The following is a 19292-nucleotide window of genomic DNA, read 5'->3' as shown; positions in this document are numbered from 1 at the left end:
AGAACTCTCATATCAAATATGTCTCTTTTTTTAGATCCGTTAGTTTTAGACTTCAGCCACTGCTGGGAACCCAGGGAGATCATAGAGCTTTCTTGCAAACAGGAAAACCAAATACAAACGTCTTGATAGGGTTTCTCGTCATTTAATGTGCCAGTATAAGCTGCATGTGCAGTCACATAGACGCTCAGTGAGTGGAAAAGTATTTATCCATTTAAGCTTAGTGGCTTAATACCATATCTGAGGTCTGACATGAGCACAGTTAAGCTTGGTTTGTAAGACCAAAACAGTCGACACCAGACTGTTCTTTGTACTGATGGGACAAAGTTGGAGTTCAAAGTTCAAATGGATCACACAGAAACTACCACAGGCAGGCTGAGGCATAGTTGAGCTGCATTTCTAGCCCTCAAATATAACATGTTACCCTCAACTTTGAACAGATTGTGGAACTTGAGATAAAATCTGACAGCCTTTTGGCAGAGCGGAGGACAGAACGCAGAACGGATACATTGTAGACAGGCCCACTGTGGGAAGTCGAAATGTCTCCTGGGACACAAAGAAACTGAGAGGAGTACAGGCCACTGAAACCACAGGATTCTGGGAGGTCAGCAGCTCCAGAGCTGAGGGATTTAACCAAAACACTGTCTTACCGCAAAGAGGCAGCTGATTGGTCTTCTTCCCTCCCACCAGTTGTGTGTGACCTTACATCTGTCACACATGAGGTGGGTTGTTGATTTTATTAGCATCAATATGAAGTCCCACTGCCTCTAGATGTCTATGGCAGCTACCCCCCCACCCCACCCCCCACTCCTCCCCTCTCTGCGGTGTGGCCCTTATTAAACTTTAACACTCTTAACTTGTTTGCCATCACCAAAAACACTGGCTGAGCTTGTTCTCCTGTCAGGCGCTGCCCGCCACATCATGCTTAATTCATGGTGTCACATGATTTAAAAACTCCAACACAAACCACACCGTGACATGGCAACAATACCCTATGTGTCACCAGGGCAACCCCGAGCACCACTGCTGTCTGACTGGTTTCCTGGGGGACACGTTTGGTGAAGAAGATGAGCTTTAGGCAGGTTGAGCAGAAGTCAGCCATAATCACTGTGTGTAGGATTCACTCTCTCAGGACCTCGAATGTAAGTAGAATTGTATAGTAATAATTAATCATATCACTCTCGTGTCTCACCAGTTACAGCGCTGCCCTACAGGCAGCCGTAGGTCACAGTGCATGGTCTACCTAACACAAGGTTGGATGTTCCCACCCAAAGCTGCTCTAACCTAGATGCCAGTGTGTCCTTGATCAAAATACATAATACATATGGAGGCAGCATGTAAGGCCAGTGCTTCTCAAAGTGTGGGGCGGGCCCCACCGGTGGGCAACAGAGACATGATTGGTGGGGCAGGACATTTTTCAAGGTTCAAGTGATGATGGCACAAGTGCCCATGGGGCTTGAAATTCCCCACTTGTTCAACATGGAGAGTGACGAAAACGTTTGGAAACTGGTGATGTAAGGGATCCTGGCAACCGCAAGTTTTAGCTATGTAGTTGTTTGGACCTCGGACCAGAAAGATTGGTGAGGTTAAACTGCTTGCTAACAGCAAAACAAAATAAAAACTCGGGCAATTTGCAAAAACTGATGCTATAAATACAAACCGTTATCCATCAATAATACAGACAGTTTGTGAGAGTAGTTTTACTGATCTATTGACCTCAGTTGTACTGTATACCCAATCAAAGTGCATTAAATCCATCCCAGCTTCACCTCTGTCCAGCATTGACTCACACAGTAGAAACAGTTCAATATTTCAACTAACATCATCTTTCTTGGGTAAAAAAAATGAAAATCTCTCCCAGGGCTTAATGAGGAACTGTATCCGTCCTTTGTTTTATGATTTATCATCCAGGGTTACGTTTTCCACATTTTCTGCCTGCAATTATATTTCTGTCTCCCAGGTATTCCTCTCTGGGGTTACTCTGCTGGCTGCCATTTAGGATTCCTCCTTTACTTGGCTTTTGCCATGATCTATTGGAGATTTGAGATGCTTGGATTTGAGCCTCTTTTATAAACATGCAGTGTACAGTAAATGAACAGATGATAGCTGTTTGTCTAAACGATACCTTTGTCCTCTGTCCTACCTTTTGGGTACATGAGCATCTGCTGACCCTCAGCGTGTCACTAACTTTCAGGGCAGCTCTGATGTTAAATTGTCGGCAGCCCAGCTCTTAATACATCTGCGTTGGTGGAAGCAGGAAGGTGAAAGTTGCACTTCCCAAACTGAGAGGCCTCTCTGTTGGCCTGCTGGCCTGACTTTCCTTCCCTGAGTGCCCAAAGCTGCTGGAGATGAGTAATCAGACTCATTACTGAAGCCTCTGGCCAACTCCTTCATGTCACTGCATGTAATTAATCTACCTGAGCCAACTTATAGTGTAGTCCCGTCGGGATAGGAGGTGAGGAGAGGAGAGAGTGAAGGAGGGGGGAGGGGGGAGGAGGAGAGGTTTGGTATCGGAAAAGGATGAGAGGCAAATTGGATGGCTGAAGGATGCAAGGTGGGAAAAATGGAACAGGAGTGAGAGCCAATAAAGGATGACAAGAGAAAGACATAAATAGTTAGAGGAGAGATTGAAAAGCACGAAAAAAGCACACTGGGTAAAAAGAGGAGTAGAGGACAGTGCTGAAGAGCAGCGCTCAAAAGAGGAGGAGATAAAGGAGGAGGAAGGGCATAAGGGGGGGTGGAGAGGATTGGAAAAAGAGGGGAGGTGACAAGAGGGGAAAAAGAGTAGAGGGAGGGAGGAGGAGGTGTTAAAAAAGTACAAGGTGAGCACAAAGCCGTCCCTGGCCTCATTACAGTAACACACAAGTCTGGCTACAGTTCATTTGTTATCTGCTCCTGCACTCGTTTATTCTCCTGCTACATGAATCGTCTCCATGGACCGCATGTCTCAGCGGACCGCATGAATAGATATGGCTAAAGTGTGTACGCGTTAGTATGGGTGTGTGTGTTCATATGGGAGTGAACTAAAAACTGCCAATGTTAACAAAACAGGCCAGCTGGCTGCTAAGAGTGGGAGAAGAAGAGAAAAAAGAGGCGTGTGCATATGTGTACGCGTCCATGTGTGGGTCACACTCATGTAATTAGTCATGTTGAAGGATACACTGAAGGATAGTGTGTCTGTGTGTTAAAAATACACACACATGTACACAGATACCATTCTCCAGATTCGGTTTCATTCACTTCAGTATAATATGGATTTATTAATGAAAACTTAGTGTTTAATAATTGAACGTATTAACCATTGCCTTGGCCGTAATATTCATATACAGTACAATATTACAGTATTTGTTTCTTATATTACCCACTGTGTGTCCATGAATCCTCTCAGTGTTCCTTTGTGCCCAGCAGCTCCTTCTCCAACATCTGTTGTTCAGAGTATTTGCTAAAATCTGCTAAAATCTTCTCCACACAGGAAACAGATTCCCTAGTGGTAAAACTACAAAAGACTTTAAAAACTGTCAGATCAAATGTGTTAATTATTTCTGGTTCCTTTCACTTCACTCTCAGCTGTGTTCCATATTTGATGATGCGCGCGCGTGTGTGTGTGTCGTCCTTATTTCATCTGCAAAATTTGTGGTTAACTGAGACTTCACCACCTCTGCAAACAACAATGAAACCTTTGAGACAACCCTAATGTATGTATGCTGATCCCGTCCTTATCTGTCACTTCTATGCCATCACTGCTCTCCTCAGACATGTAATACACCACCCTTGTGTACTTCACTGCCACACCTCAGTTTTTCACAAGGTTCTCTAAATGTTTTTTGGTTTTATTCATTCTTCACCATGATTCTTTCTGACTTGAGTAGGATTCAGATAAAACTTTTTTCGTCAAAACAATATTTTGAAAAAATATATTTTTCATTTATATCTTAGGGGTTTTAATACCCTTACAAATGCAAACACAAGATAAAAAAAAATAAAATTTTTACACATTTTTAAAGCTTGATCTCTGCTTTAAAACTGCGATGCACACTGACAAATAAATAAATAAATGAGTGACAAGTGACTTTGTAGTTCACTGCATGCTGCACATACTGGATGCAATAAGTGTTGCAGCATTTGTGGAAGTTAGTAAAAGTCACGACTAGAAAGCTGGGAATATACACACACACAAAAAAACCTCTTCGTTTTTATTGCACTACTTAATGGACTTCCAGCAGGAAGCAACACGCTTGTGTTTGCATGCGCACACGCAGCCTTTGATAGCCAGTGTCAGAGCAATAAATCATGTAAAGCAGGATGCTGGTTGTTGCTGATGATACAGTCTCCGTACGCTCCACATGATTAGGAAGAGCATCATGTGGAGAATCTCCATATGTCGGCTGCACGTTGGGTTTCTAAACCCCTGGGGAATGTGTGTGTATTTGCCCGTGAAACAAACCAGTAGGTATCCATTTCACGCGGCTTGTATATCCCTTATTTGTGCAATTCTGCATGTTTGTGTGCGTTTGTGCATGTGCATATTTGTGTGTGTGAAAGCGACATCACATTTTTTTGTGAACATCCCACTGTGCACCCATGCATACTTGGGTCCCTGGAGTATTTGAGTATGCAAGTTCAATGTTTCAGCATTTGCAATGGGCTAAATAATACACAGGGAGACAGTAAGATTGAATGGATGAGTGTACATCTACTGCTGGCTAATTTTCAATGTGATTTATTACACTCTAGCGTTGCTGTCTAAGCCAGCTGTGAAACACAACACACTGACTGGCCTTGAGAATACAGAAGACAATAGTAACAGTGTTTCGTCACTCAATCATTAATGGATCATTTATCAAGCTAAACCTCAGCATTAACTCCTGCTACATGACTCTGAGTGAATAATCCTAATATTAGAACCTGTATTTACATATTTTGCAAATATTTCTGCTTTTACTGAAATAGCTTGGCAAACTTTTCTAAGTCTGCCTGGTCTCGGTTTGGCATCATTTCAGACACAGCTATATTTGCCATTCAGAAATACTGGTGATGACGGTGTCTCTGGCACTGCAGAAGTAACACCTAATAATACTGCATGGCTGTCCTGTCGTTTGTACTACGCTCAGTTCCGTGCCCTGGCCTTTCTCTGCATGTGTTCAATGAGTGTCAAAAAGCTACAGCAGCAGATTGTTTTCCAGATGGAGCCTGGACTCTGTGAGACAGACAAAATCTGCTTTTCACACATGCATCCCAACTTTGGATGCCTTCAAACACTGTAAACACTCAGCTGTGCACACCTAGTTATCTAAAAAAGGAAGACTGGAAGGGAGTCTCAAAATACATATTTGGCAAAAAACGCTTATGTTATTTTTATTCTGTTGATGCCACAACAAGATGGAAGACAAATCAAGCAGGTGGCAGCATTGCTACAGAATCCAAACATCACTGGCCATTCAGAAAACATGACGCAAGATCACTGTACACTAGAGATCAGAATAGGCACCATACCTGATGTGCCTGCCATGATTCCACCCTTTGCTGCTTCTGTTAATCTTGTCTTACTTTCATTTCTGCACAGATCATTTCTTTCCTTGTCTTTGGGTATCACTCTCTCTGACTCCATCTGTATCTACCCCATTCATTCATTTATTTATTTTCTCTGGTGTAATGTGTTAAATATCCCAGGCCTACTGATATTTCTCAGTTCTCCACTTTTTATTTCTAATTCCTTCTTTTCTTCTTTTTTATCCTTAATCAGACTTTGTGCTGCACAGTCAGTGTCTGTGTCAAATTCCCTTATCGTCTCTCTTTGGGTTTTTTCATCTTTTGTGCTCTCTCTCTCTTCAGTAGTGCACCAAACTGTGTGTGTGCGTGTGTGTAACACTGTGTGTCCATCGGTCTCCTGCACCAGTGCAATTCATCATCATTTTATCTACAGCTCCCTTAATTGGAACCTATCACAGTCCCACCTGACAGGAGGACAGGAGGACGGGAGATACAGGATTACACGCTTACAACACGTGTGAATGATGTAGGCTTGAACACACACACACACACACACACAGACGGCTTTGCTTCATTAACAACTGCATCAGCTATTCCTTCCATATATTTCCTTGCTTTTTCACATAATAAAACACTGGGAATAGAATATGCAATGTGTGCAGAATACAAACAAAAATGAAACATTTTTGTTTGTATTTCAAAACTCTCCTCCAGAATGTTGATGAACAATGAGTGTTTGTGCATCAATCACTGTTGCACTGCTGTTCTGGGAGACAAAAAAAAAATCTAAACTACCTAACAATTTAACAAGGGGGAGGAAAAATAAAAAATGTGGAGCACTTGTTTTCAGCAGAGCTGCACAAGCAGATCTTTCATTAATAAAAGAACAAGGCATGGGATTTAACAACATCTACTGGTCTAGACACATGTTTTAGACAGTGCTACAATAACATGTAACTGCTAAAGTAATAATAATAATAATAATAATAATAAAGTCCCTATTTCCCATAATTGGAAAATATATAGTGCCAGTCTTTGCAACCAACACAGGTTGCCAGAGGAGGCGCCAGTAAGCGCCTGGTTGCAACTCGTAGATTGACAATGTTTTTGATAATTATTTTAATACTAAGCAGGCGATGATGATTTAACTAATATATTTGTCAATTTATATATATATTTACCTTCTCAGTATCTGTAAAGAAAAATAAATATTTGTTTATTTTAACGGGTTCTGGCCGTGTAATGTTAAAATCTGAAATAAGTAAAGAGGTTATTATAACTAAGTCATTTATATCAAATTTTCTACAATAGATTTGAATAAATCTGCTCAAATTATTTCACAAATGTTATGCATCTACGACATCAGATCACTGAGGTAAAATGTTACCTGCTAATCAAATAAACTTCTAAAAATGAAAGCCAGCAGAACTGATTTACAGAGATCTGATAGCAAATCAGACTAATTGGCACAATTAACATCGTCTTAAGCACAAAAAAACTCCAGGAGCTGCTTTTAGAAATATGCAAATCAACTTCACTCATGGACCATTTAACTATTTCCATGTCACCCTCCTATATCAGACACAGAATTTGGTTCAGGAGCCCAACCTTTCTTCTTTGTTGATCTAAACTCAGTGTCAGGGGGAAGTTTAAATGTATCAAATGGATTTAGCTCAGCAACGTACTCTGTCTGAGACCAGGGACAACAGGCTGACCAGCAGCAGCAGCAGAAACAGGCTAGATAAACAGGCAGTATCTGACGAATGTGAGACAAGCTAAAGAAAAATGTGGGCGACAGATTCTGTCACAGCCCCTCGCTGGCTCCCACCGTCTGTTAAAGGCTGTGACGCATCACAGCGAGAGCGAGCAAGAAATTAATAAATAAATAACGTGCCGTTAAGTAAGTTATAATTGGTGCCATTAAAACAGCCCCCCCTCTGTCTGATGGCCTGATTGGAACTGGGGGGAAATTAACACTGCCGAAAATACCGTTCCCTATTAATGAAGATAGTCTGACTGAGGGGCTAAAAGGCAGATAGAAAAGTTGAAACGAGAAGATTCCAGCTTGTTTGGGTCAACGACATCTAAGTAAAGGGCTGTTACACCACTGCTCCTGCCTCAACTATGTACCTAAAACCAAGCCCTGTCCTAAACCAAGAGGCTCCAGACAGATTCAAAGACGCCGCCTTGTTCAATTTAAGCAATTATATTAATTACTTCAATTTGACATTGGTGATGTCACTCCTTAGTGTTCCAGCAGCAGTGCTCTGGTCTTACCGTGGTCTTCTGACACTGGATGCTGCTGCTGTTGAACCTCAGCGCCGGAACATACTGCGTGTTCCCTTGGATGTTGAAAATGCACTCGTAGTTCCTCTGGCCAGACTGAGGCTGCGGCAGGTTCTGAGCCAGCAGCGTGATGGGCCTCATGACTCCAGCAGGGATATAGATCTGGGTGGAAGGAAGGATCTGAGGACACTCCTGGAAATGAGAAAGAGAAGGAGAACGTGAGATGTGAGCGGAAAAAGGCAGAGCGAGGAAGCTCTCAGTGGACTGGCAGATATAGCTGGATGGATTTTTGAAATTATGCACGAGAGAGAGAGAGAGAAAAGAATGCTGATGTCTTTAACAGTAGAAAAATAAATCACTCTCAAAGGACGCACCGCAGGGCTAACAAGTCAGTTTATTAATAGAGACCTAGTGTAGGTAAATCCTGGATGAGAGGTTCTGGGGGTTTATCAACCTAGAAGTTATAAGGCCAGCATTTAGCAAGCCCCCCAAAAATGTTGCAGCCCAAAAAAACATTGTATTCATGACGCAAACACCTGATGGTGTCTCTCCAGGTCAGAGTCTGAATCAACTGAAGAACGTCACTCGGTTTTCATTTCCAACTTCCAAAGGTTGGAGAAGGTTACCAGGAGAATTGTTGGAACTGATTTATTAGTGGCAGGTGTTACAGCAGTGTCTGCATCAGATAAGACGGCGGTTAAACACTTTTTCATCCTCAGACCTGTAAGACACCTTTAATTATTCACTTGTCTCTTTTCCTTAGGCTCATGTCCCCACCAATAAAAACTCAAATTTTTACAGAAGACAGAAGTTAAGATTAAAAAAAATCGGAGTGTAATTGGATGGTAACCGTGGAGATAACTGATGCTGGCATGGAAGAAAAAAAAAGTGCTGGATACCAGGAATTGTCTCATTGAGTTAAAAATTTACTGCAGAGTAAGCCAGGGGTGAGCTGACATAAACCTTCAGATAAGAAAGAGGTGCAGGGGTGGGGGAGAGGGGGGTGGAGCACAAGAAAAAAAGTCAGGAGGGAGGAGATGAGGAGGCGAGAGAAGGTCCTGGGAGCCATACACTTGTTTATTAAAGTGGGGGATGAGAGTGTAAGAGGTCAGGATCCCAACAGAGCGAAGCAGGGGTGGAGCGCTGCAACAGGGGAGTCATACACACCACTTATATCCAGCCAAACTATCTCTCAGATGGGCCGTACACACTCACACTGTGTTTGCTTTAGATACATATGCCCAAATTGCACATAATGCAGTGGATACACAAGGCAGATATATAAACATTTACACACTACACACAAACATGGAGTGGAGGTTAAAAAAACAACAACTTTCCCTCTGGCTCTCTGCAGGTCACAGGAGCTCTCTGAGGCCAGAGGACTGAAAACTCTGATCAAAGGTATAAAGGTAAGCCTTTGTAGAGGTCAATATTTGACTTAGGCTTCAACTCTGAGAAGATAAAGATAGAAAATTAAACAGACAAAAATTCAATCTGTGGCAGAGGGGCCAAATCCGGCCCACATGAACATTCCAATTGGCCAGCAACAACATTGACTATTATTAATTTTGTACCAAATGACATGTTTTACATTGGTGCAGGACTACAGAGAGCTATAAAGTACAGTTGTGTTTAAGCAGCAGCAGCAATAGGACATGGAATGGATGGACGTTCACAAGTCATTTAAAGTCCAAGTGGAGCCTCCAGTCTGAGAGCAGTTTTACACCAGTACAAAGCAGAACTTTTTGTGATGGATTTTCTAGAAAAAAAAAAGCTGACATATTGTAAAATATTAAAGCAAGTTTGTTGTCAGTATGAAGCAGGCAACATGGAATTGTATCACTTTAGCACTGATACCATAACAGTAGCCTCTTCTGAAACCACTATTAGTTAAATGTTATGCTGCATCCACATAGAGTTCATCTGTGCTAGCCAAGGCTGCTAAACCCAAATCCTTCACTGCCTTAACACACTAACTCTCTAACCCCTCAATGACAGTGGAAACAGGGCTAACGTTCACTTTCACTTCACAAAGTGACTGACCTCTCGTGCACCTGATTAAGTCGTATGTAGTTGAGCCTATGGTCATTCAGCGACAATATATTGGTGGGATATCGACAACACTTACTTCATTTACAACCATAGTCACACGTTGCTCCTTCTTCCACAAACATTCATTAGGATGTAGGGCTCACATCCACACTCTGATGTCAGCCACTGCTCTGATTGGCTGATGGTGGCTGGTCACCCATGAGGCCATCTCACCGAGGCACTGACAACCTCCGAGTATGATGGATGATAGGGGTCTGTGTGTGTTTGTCTATGGCTGTGTCAAGGGGGTCACCGCAGTGGAGAGGGTCCCCACGGATTAGCGTCACAGTTCAATGAACCATTTCAGAAAGAAAGGGCGGGGACCCCATCGACCACCGCTCACATACAAACGCGGCCCAGATATGATGACCCCATCTCCCAAGGGAGAGAGGGAGAGTCATCTTTTGAGCAATGTCTCTCTTTTAGACACAAATACAGTCATTGCCTCAGAGCCGTAGTTCTAACACACCTAAGTGTGCGCACACACAGGCCTCAGAGGATAACACAATGATGTGCAATGGTTCATGGGAGTGGTCCCAGTGGACACCGCCGCTCCATCAAAACAAAGACAAATGTAAAAAGAGTATTTCCTAAGAACGCCATGCAGTCCTAGCATTTATCTAATATATATACATACATATATATATACAGTATATACAGTATGTATATATATATAATATCTAATAGCTATTAATAACTTAATAGCTCTAGGTTAATGTGAAGACCTTTGCCTAACATTAGTCAAAAAAGGTGATAAAATACTAATAATACAAAGACGACAGAAGTTAGTAAAAAACTTAAAACCATAAATAGGTAAAAGTTCAAATATGGCTACAAGCTAGCTGAGAAAAGCGTAGGATAAGTAGTATTAGACTGTACAGCCCACACAGGAAGTTTAGTGGTTAGCAGGCCTGCCTTACAACGAAAAGGTCGCTGGTTTAAGCCCTGCTGGTTACTGATGGTCATTCCTTATGTAGTTGTCTTACAGAAGAAACATGATGTTTTCACGTTGATAAACCGCTTGTGTGAATGTGGTGCAAAATTGTCATCTGTATTTATATGTGGCCCATTAAAAATGAATGGATGGATAAATCAATAAATGCACACATTAATTGCTCAACATGTGATGAAGATTTTCAACTTCAAATTAAAGGTGAGTCAAAAGGTGTCTGCTGTCAGAGTCTCTGTGATGTGTTGTCTGTATATGTGTGTGTGTGTGTGTGTGTGTGTGTGTGTGAGCTCCCCACTTCACAGTTTGTCAGCCATACACACTATGCTGATGTCTGAACAGTGTCTTTACCGCTCTTTCTCTTGTGTCCCTGGTTAATGTCGCTGCAGAGGAATAAAATATCAGCAGCAGCAGCTTTGTGTCAGTCAGAATTCTACTTCCTCCGTTTGCCCCGGCAGCAGCTGCTAACACTGGCAGAGCGATTGATTTGCAAAAGAGACCTTGCAGTTTCACCTACTTTGTCATGTTTGGAGGGCCTGAGGACGAGTTGGCAGAAATGCACCATAAATAAGTGGGAAAGGCTGTTTTTAGACGTAACATTTCTGCTGCAAGGACAACTTAAATGGAGGCAATTTTTAAGTCGATACGACTTATTACGAACTGAATCGTTTGTTTTTGATAGAGCAGGGTTTTTGAACTCCTTCTGTGATGTCTAAGAGTATAACTATTTAGACCTAAAATATACCAGTTGATGAAGGTATGTGTTGGGGGACTGACACAAAACAGAAAAAAGAAATAATCACAAGTTGCAAAATATAACTAAGAAATCCAATAACATAGTGACAACACAGTTACCATGGTAACATGCTGAGACATGTCTCTATGGTGCCTGAAGTCAACACTTTGCTGTTCCGTATTATTCAAATTAATAGTTGATAAAATAATATATTCAGAGTTAATAAATTATTTCCATAAAAACAGTTTAAATACAGTCTGGCAACAATACAGTAGCAACAATGCTGCCAATCGATGGCAAAATGTTGGGGGGGGCAAGTTGGGTGAAAAAAGTAATTAATAAAAATCAAGAAAAGAAAAAGATAAGCAAAGATACAATTTTAAAAAGTAAACACAATACACCTATAAGAATGACTAACTCTGTCTATGGCTACTGTATAACAGAGCTGAGAACAGCTATAAAAAAGTCATAAAAGTCATAAACCTTAGATTATTGCCAACTCATCTTTCCAAAATGACCCTGTAAAATAGTCCCCAGAGACGAAGAACTCGACTGAAAAGAGGCTGTGTGATGTTGACCACCAAATATTTGAACTTAAACAAGGGGTCGCCCAGAACACTGGCCAGGGTTGGCCCTGGAGCCACATGTTGAACATATGTGATTTAAATAATAAACTAACTGAAAACCATTTTTAATTACAAAAGAACATTTAGTTTTATGATTTAAGGCAATAAAACTTTATTATAACACATTTATACTAGGCATTATATGAGGTTACAAATGAATTTAATTTCTATATATAAATAATAATTTACAATAGTCCACCTAAATAATGTATTTTGAAGAATGCTGGTCCAACGGTTCAACTAATATTCAGACTAGTAATCCTAAGATGTTAAAAAAAACTGCTGCGTGGAGAAGGAAAGGACACTGATTAGCCCTTTATTTCACACAGATTTCCATTAGAAAAGCATCGACCGGTGAATCATCTGTGATGACCAAGTGTGATTGTGGGTCTGTTCAGATGATATCAGGTCTGGACGGTTGAGGAGGAGGATGTAGAAGATAAGCATCGGCTGGTGGATCAATAGGACTCTTTGAAATGGTCTGTGTGTGTATGTGTGTGTGGGTGTGAACATCTACTCCTCTGTGTGACACAGTATGACATCAAATTAAGTTAATTTGAAGGGATTTCCTCAATACAGTCCTCTGTTCTTTTAGTTTTCCCAGCTTCCAGGACTTAAGCTTGAAAGCAGAAAAAACAACAACAACCAAGGCTTGAAACCCAATTTAACCTTTAACCTTTGACCTGGTAGACACTTAAAAGCAGTGGTTCTCAATCTACGGCACATGTACCACTGATCTTGGGCTCCCTGATCTGATAGGTGATGAAATGTAATTATTGTTATTACTGCGCTGGCAAGAAAAAATTACAAAAAATATTTTGGTCAACAGTAAAAAGTTGCTTCTAACTACAGCTTGAAGGTCTTTTAAGGTATAACATCTATGAATATTATTCCATCTTAATGCATTCATTTTTTTCATGAATTATTTGAGAACCAAGAACAGAAATTTAGAGATCCCAGAGATTGAATACTGGAGGGAAAAATGTGTTGCAATTTTGCATGCAAAAATCACTAGGGCCAGAAACTTTTCTAAAAGCTTCTCTTCTCTAGACTTTTTTTTTATCTAGATGTGTGCCTCATCCCTCATGCCTCACAACTTTTTTTTAACTTTTATCTCATGTATGTTGCTCAAATGAAAATCAGTCCTAGTCTCAGGTGGAGGGAAGGCAGGGACCCCACGACACCACACCGTTAGATCTCTTGTTAAACAAAAGACACTTTGAACCGTGTGAGCAGAAGAAGCAGCTCTTTGGAGTGTCCACCCACTCATGGCAGCTCTGTACCACAGGGGTATATGAGACGAAGTGCGTGGAAAAATACAGATGAAAAACGCATACATATAGCATGAGCGGAGATGCTAATCCATAAATAGACGAACAAACCTCATTCCATGGTAACTACTGGTTGTCACTGTGAGGTAAAAAAAAATTAAAGAGTCAAATCTGTATTTGGGTGAAGCATTTCAACACTTATGGGCAAAGAATAATAATGATAAAGAATCACTACTGGGTCAGATTTCTGTCATAGCTGTCATACAATAAGGCTGCCCACACCATCTGGGTTAAAGAGATCTCGCCACAATGAAAATGTATCTCTCTCATATAAACTGAACATAATTTAAATATATATTAGAAGTAAGGTACTGATTAAATGAATGTAGAAATACGCATTGGAGGAGGACCGGGTTATGACAATTTCAAGGGCTGATAGGGCCCAAACCCCCCCCCCAAAAAAAACAAAAACAAATATTATATCAATATATTATGTTATATCGTTCAATGTTCTAGTCTATATGGATTTATATTTATCACTAAAAAATGGTACTCTCTAATTCAATACCACCTAAGTCCTCAACTGATGTGCATTCAGCAGCAGTTTCCACCTGTAGATACCTGTAGATGGTGACGGACTTTAACTGCTCCAGTTTTGGCACTCAGAATCCACAATTGTAATTAAAATTGTATTAATGACCTGACATTCTTAAGACTATAAAATGAGTAAATGTTAAATTTTAAGTTAGGATTGGCTCAGTCCGAGCCGACACAAGTCCAGATGCTCAATGCAATTCAACTTTGGGCGACATGCTGTAAACAGGGATACTATCACCTCATCAACGGCAGCCTGCGACATGATATTGGTATCAACAGATACTCCAAGTTGCGGTATCAAACATGATAAGTTGTTATTGTAGTTTGTCAAAATTGTATCCAAATAAAGTTATAAAAATATCTAAAAATAATAAGAAAATAACTTTGATTTTATAATTTAACAGCTGTAACCGCAACAGGTCATCTCTCTTTTTTCTTTTCTTAAAGGAGTTCTACTTGACATCTTGCTGCTGGTACGTACTGTATCATTTTCCCCACTGATCAATAGACTCAAATTTAGAAGATTAAAAAAACCAAAATCCTGTATCTTTTGTAGCTTTGCACTTGGATGCTCTTAGAGGGAAAATAAATCATGAATTCCTATGTGCATGTGTCAGAATGATTCTACTTTGAACTGGTAGGACTTGAACCTCTCCCAGACGAAGATGTGTTCTCAAAAGTCTCTCTGTGAATCATACAGTATGGAAATTTCCTTCAAAGAGACTGCAACATTTTTCTGCAGTCTTTCAGATCCGTCAGTTCCTGTTTGGTGGATCTGTCAGAGGTGACACAGCTGCAGCGGCTGAATATCAAACTCTTATCATTCCTTTGGAAGGTGACCCTAAAATGTGTTCTTTACTTTTGGTTTCAAAGATGTTTAATAGTATAAAAGGTACACAAGGACACACAAGGCACTTAGAGAAAATGGGGGATTTACCAGAGTCCCATATGAAGGAACAGTGTCCTTTTATTTCAGGAAATATACATGTACTCTTATCTAGGGAAGTCCAATATTAACTTATTATTATTAATATTAGCTTTGTGTAGCTCACCACTGCACATATTTCATTGTGTTAAATATTTTTGTTAACATATATGTGTATATTTTTTGGTTTGTCTATGTTGAAGTTGATGATCTTTTGGTGATTGTTTGGTCTCACTGTTCCAAAGGTAATATATTTTGGCTAATAATTTTGCTACTTTTGAGCTAGTTGGATATTTATCTAGTAAAGTAGTTTTTAACTAATACTTTTGTAAAAACTTTTTCAGTAGTACTCACAATTTCTTGCAGTCACACTAAGAATTCAAGCTGCAGTTAGAAATATTGAATTGTGTCTGTATTTTAATAAGTCAACAGTTTTTTTAATATACTGTAGTAATATAGCAGTAGTATTTTTAAGTATTCACGCAGCGTTTACACAACATTGGAATCCATGCATATCAAGTACCCCTTGAACTAGAACCTTGAATGTGTGAAGTACTCAGACATTACATTTCTATTTGTATTAAAGCATTTATAGGATTATAAAACCAACTTCCTTCTCTCCACTGACACCAGCTCTCTGTTAGCATGAAAGAATAAACATAAGAAAATTGACTCTGCAGCTTCATTTCCCTCCTGCTCCTCTTCAGTGCATCATTTAGCAGGTTGATCGGCGTCTTATTTGTCCTCTGAGACGCGGTGCATCGTCAAAACTCTTTCTAAACTAATTTTCTACATATTATTACTCCTGTGCCTGAGCGACGCATGGGCAACAAGTGAAGTGAGGTTTGTTAAGCCACCAGTGGGCTCGTGGAGAAATGAGAGAGAGAGAGAGAGAGAGAGAGTTGATAGTTATACCTGCATTGGGTTGAAGATACGATTCAAAAATAGAATTTAATTTCATTCTGTTTTTAGCAGTGGTGACATAGAAAATAATAAAGGTTAAAGTGGAACTGGATAAAATAAATAGTTTCTTTGCAACCTAATCAGTGGTGACATTTAAATATTTGCTTCAGCAAACAATAGTGAGGTCTTTAAACTCCCACGAGTGAGTTAGTAAAGCAGATAGCATCAGACGAATGAGAGTCACTGAATTTACGTCTTAGAGACAAAGGCAGGAGGTGGAGTCACGACCCGTGTGTTTTGCTCTTCGATCCTTTTCTACTTCTCATCAATGTTTGTGTTTGATGGATTTTCTTCTCCCAGAAGCAGAACAACAGGTGGGATGTTCTGAGCTACAGAATGAGTGGAATTCAGTAACCTAACAACAAAAGTTTTTTTTTCTACTGAATGTTTGTACATCGTAGCAAATCTATATCATGATCTGTATTTTATTTCTCACTTCATTTTTTCATACTATGTTCTTTGCCTGCTGAAATAAATATGAATTTCCCAGTCGTATTTCACAGAAGTGTGCCGTTGTTTCTGAAAACGCTCTAATTGAGTTGTATCATGTTTTGCTCTTACTGACTCTTACTGAGTCTTGTGTAACAACTAGGCCACTGCCACACTCCTCCCCTCATGTTTTATAGCGGATGCTCCACCTTTCGCTCCTCATCTCATCTGTCTCTCTCCATTAAACATGCCAACGATCAGAGGCATCTGGAGATACATCTTTAAGCTTTAATTCACTTTGAATAATTAACACACACGCACGCGCACGCAAACACACACACATTGTAGGGAGCCAGAGAATGAGTGCCTGAGCGTGGAGTCTATTAGTGGCAGGCTGCACCTCCTCCAGCCAGAAAAACCTCAGAGGAGGAGAGTGGAGGTTTGCTCTGTGCCAGCACCAGCCCTAAAGTCTCCGAGCCGGGGCTGCTGGTGTCTGGATCCTCACAACAGAGAAAAAGAAAGCTGCATCTTCTGACACATTTAGCCGAAAGAGTCAACTGTAAGGTGTCTGGCTCCTGCTAATTGACCTGCTGAGGGAATAGGGAGTGTGTGAACTTGGGCTCTCCCCCAAGTTCACACACTCCCTATTCTCTCTCTCTCCGGGTGAGGGATCGTGACAGGGAAGCTCACGGCTGGGGAGATGAATGCAGGGTCCGAGCCATGATACAGTGGGAGCATGTATGTTAGGCGCCCAGCTGCATGGCTAACTGCGCTGGTGTTAGCCTTAGCAACGAGGTTTCCTGACAGAAACATACGAGCATCTAAACAAGTCACTCTTCATAATGATTCATCCTCTAATTAAGCCCACATCCACATATCTATATTCACCTCCTGTTCATCTGAAGCCCAGTGCAGCCCGCTAATGATTATCAATGACACTAGGCTACCACACAAAGGCAGTGGCTCAATGCCCTGTGCTGCAGCAATGCATCATGGACCTTCTGCATGCATTTTACCGACTCTATAAGGAGGTCAGCTTTACGGGGTAGAGAAGATGTATGGAGTAGAGGGAAGGAAACAGAGGAAGATTAAAAATGGGACTGTGTAAGGTCAGATGGAGAGATGGGGGAAAATAAGAAGGAGGGGAGGAAGCACAGGAGGAAGGAAGAGGAGAGCAGGGAGAGAGGGTTGGGAGGAAGGTAAGAAAGTAGGAATTAAAAAGAATGGGAAGAAAAGATGAATGACGCAAAGTTAGAAGGTTTAATGAAGGTATGGAGAAGGGAATGAAAGAAGAAAATGGTAACAAATGGAAGAAAGGAAAGGAAGGAGGAAGAAAGCAAGGTAAGAAGGAGTAATGAAGGTAGGAAGAAGGGAATGGAAGAAGGAAAACAATAGGAAATGGTGAGAAGGGAAGGAAAGGAACAAAAGAATGAAGGAAGCAAAGAAGCAAGCAAGGAAGGAAGAATTGAAGAAAAAAGGAAAGAAATGAAGGTAGAAAGGAAAAGGGAAGCATAGTAAGAAGTAAGTTAGGTGAGAATTTGGGAAAGAAAGAAAGAAGGAAAGAAGAATGAAAGAAAGAAAAAAGAAAAAGCTGTAGAATTCTTTTTCTGAAAAGGTCAGTGTCAAACTGTTTTAGAACAGCTGATGCAGAAAAAAAAACTCTTGCTCCTACATTGAAGATGTTATGTCACTGATTCTCAGGACTTTACTTCATCCTGCTCTTCATCAACTTATCAGACCTTAATCAATACACACATAATATTTGTCATAGATATTGAACCCTCTGTGCAAGTTGTTCCTGAAGCAGGAAGAGGAAATTGATCCAGTCTGGGCAGAACTGTTATGGATATCAGGAGCTTAAACAGTACCACAATTAAACTGAGAAAAAGAAAAGCCATGATTGGATTCCTTCAGGTTAGATCCACTGCAGTAGAAAAGTAAGCTCTGTACAATAGTTCACTGAAACTGTTAGGAAGTGCAGTGTCACCAATAGATGTCACCATATCTGACTGTCTGACCTTTTGTCTTAAAGCAGGAGAACATGTTAAGAGTAGAAGTAAACTGTAGTTTCTCATTTAAGTGTCTTTCCTTAGGTACTACAGTACATGTTACTTCAAGCTGCCTTACAATTACACCCTCACCCTCAGCCTCACTTATACTTTACACCTATTTGTTTTATAGGAAACAATTATGAAGGAAAATATTACGTGAAACAATGTTGTTTTCAGAAGTTATCGCTTATAAAGGCACAATGAGCACAGATGGAGCTGGCCATGGTGCTGATTCGACTTTCACTGGAGAAGGAGGAAGAAAGCCATGAGTAAATACATAAAATTCAATCAAATCTAATTTTATTTTACTTTTTTAAATATTTTGTGGTTTTTCTTTCTTTTTTTTTTTTTTTTATTGAAATGAAGTGGTTTGAACAACCATGGGGCCCAGTGTCAACCAAGCGTGTGGTACCAGCCAAATTCACTGGAGCAGAACAAATGTGTTTGTCTCTGTGTTTGTTTGTTTATTCCTGCTTTTGGGTTCGCCTTTTGTTTGTGTTTATACACATTTCTGTTGATGGTCTTCTCAAGTGTTTCTCTGACTCTGGCAATTTTCTGCCTGGTCGACCCTAATGTGCCTCTCTGTTTATCTGCTGCAACAATAGAGCTGATTTATGTATATTTACCTAACCAGGAAGTGAAGGCAAAGATGTATGTTTACATTAGGAGGGTGGGAATCGCATATGAGTGGTTGCCTGATTACCAACACACACACACACAGATGAAAGTGTGTTTTGTGATTTTATAGATGTTATGACTTTGATCAGATATGAAGTGAAGCCAGCCTGGAGACATATGACAAACACCTTAGGGAAGAAACTCAGTGTAGTGTGAATTCAATCACGTTGGCAACTTGCTGCTAATGACACAGAGGGGGA

General features: G+C 40.5%; 2 protein-coding genes across 3 annotated transcripts in view; one reads left to right on the top strand and one right to left on the bottom strand.

The window, feature by feature from the left end:
- Positions 1–19292, top strand: part of snphb (syntaphilin b) — a 1167912-nt gene that overhangs the window by 567273 nt on the left and 581347 nt on the right. The gene's annotated exons all lie outside the window — the stretch shown is intronic.
- The window catches only part of LOC103384739 (plexin-A1-like), a 97580-nt gene that overhangs the window by 58464 nt on the left and 19824 nt on the right, over positions 1–19292 (bottom strand). The window contains 1 exon segment of the mRNA XM_025059117.1: positions 7765–7965. Coding sequence (XP_024914885.1) covers positions 7765–7965 — 201 coding nt within the window.

This window comes from Cynoglossus semilaevis, chromosome 10, assembly GCF_000523025.1.
Source record: "Cynoglossus semilaevis isolate Cse_v1.0 chromosome 10, Cse_v1.0, whole genome shotgun sequence".
Taxonomy (NCBI): Eukaryota; Metazoa; Chordata; class Actinopteri; order Pleuronectiformes; family Cynoglossidae; genus Cynoglossus; species Cynoglossus semilaevis.
Note: the sequence above shows the minus strand (reverse complement) of the source record. Positions and strands in the feature narration are given on the sequence as shown.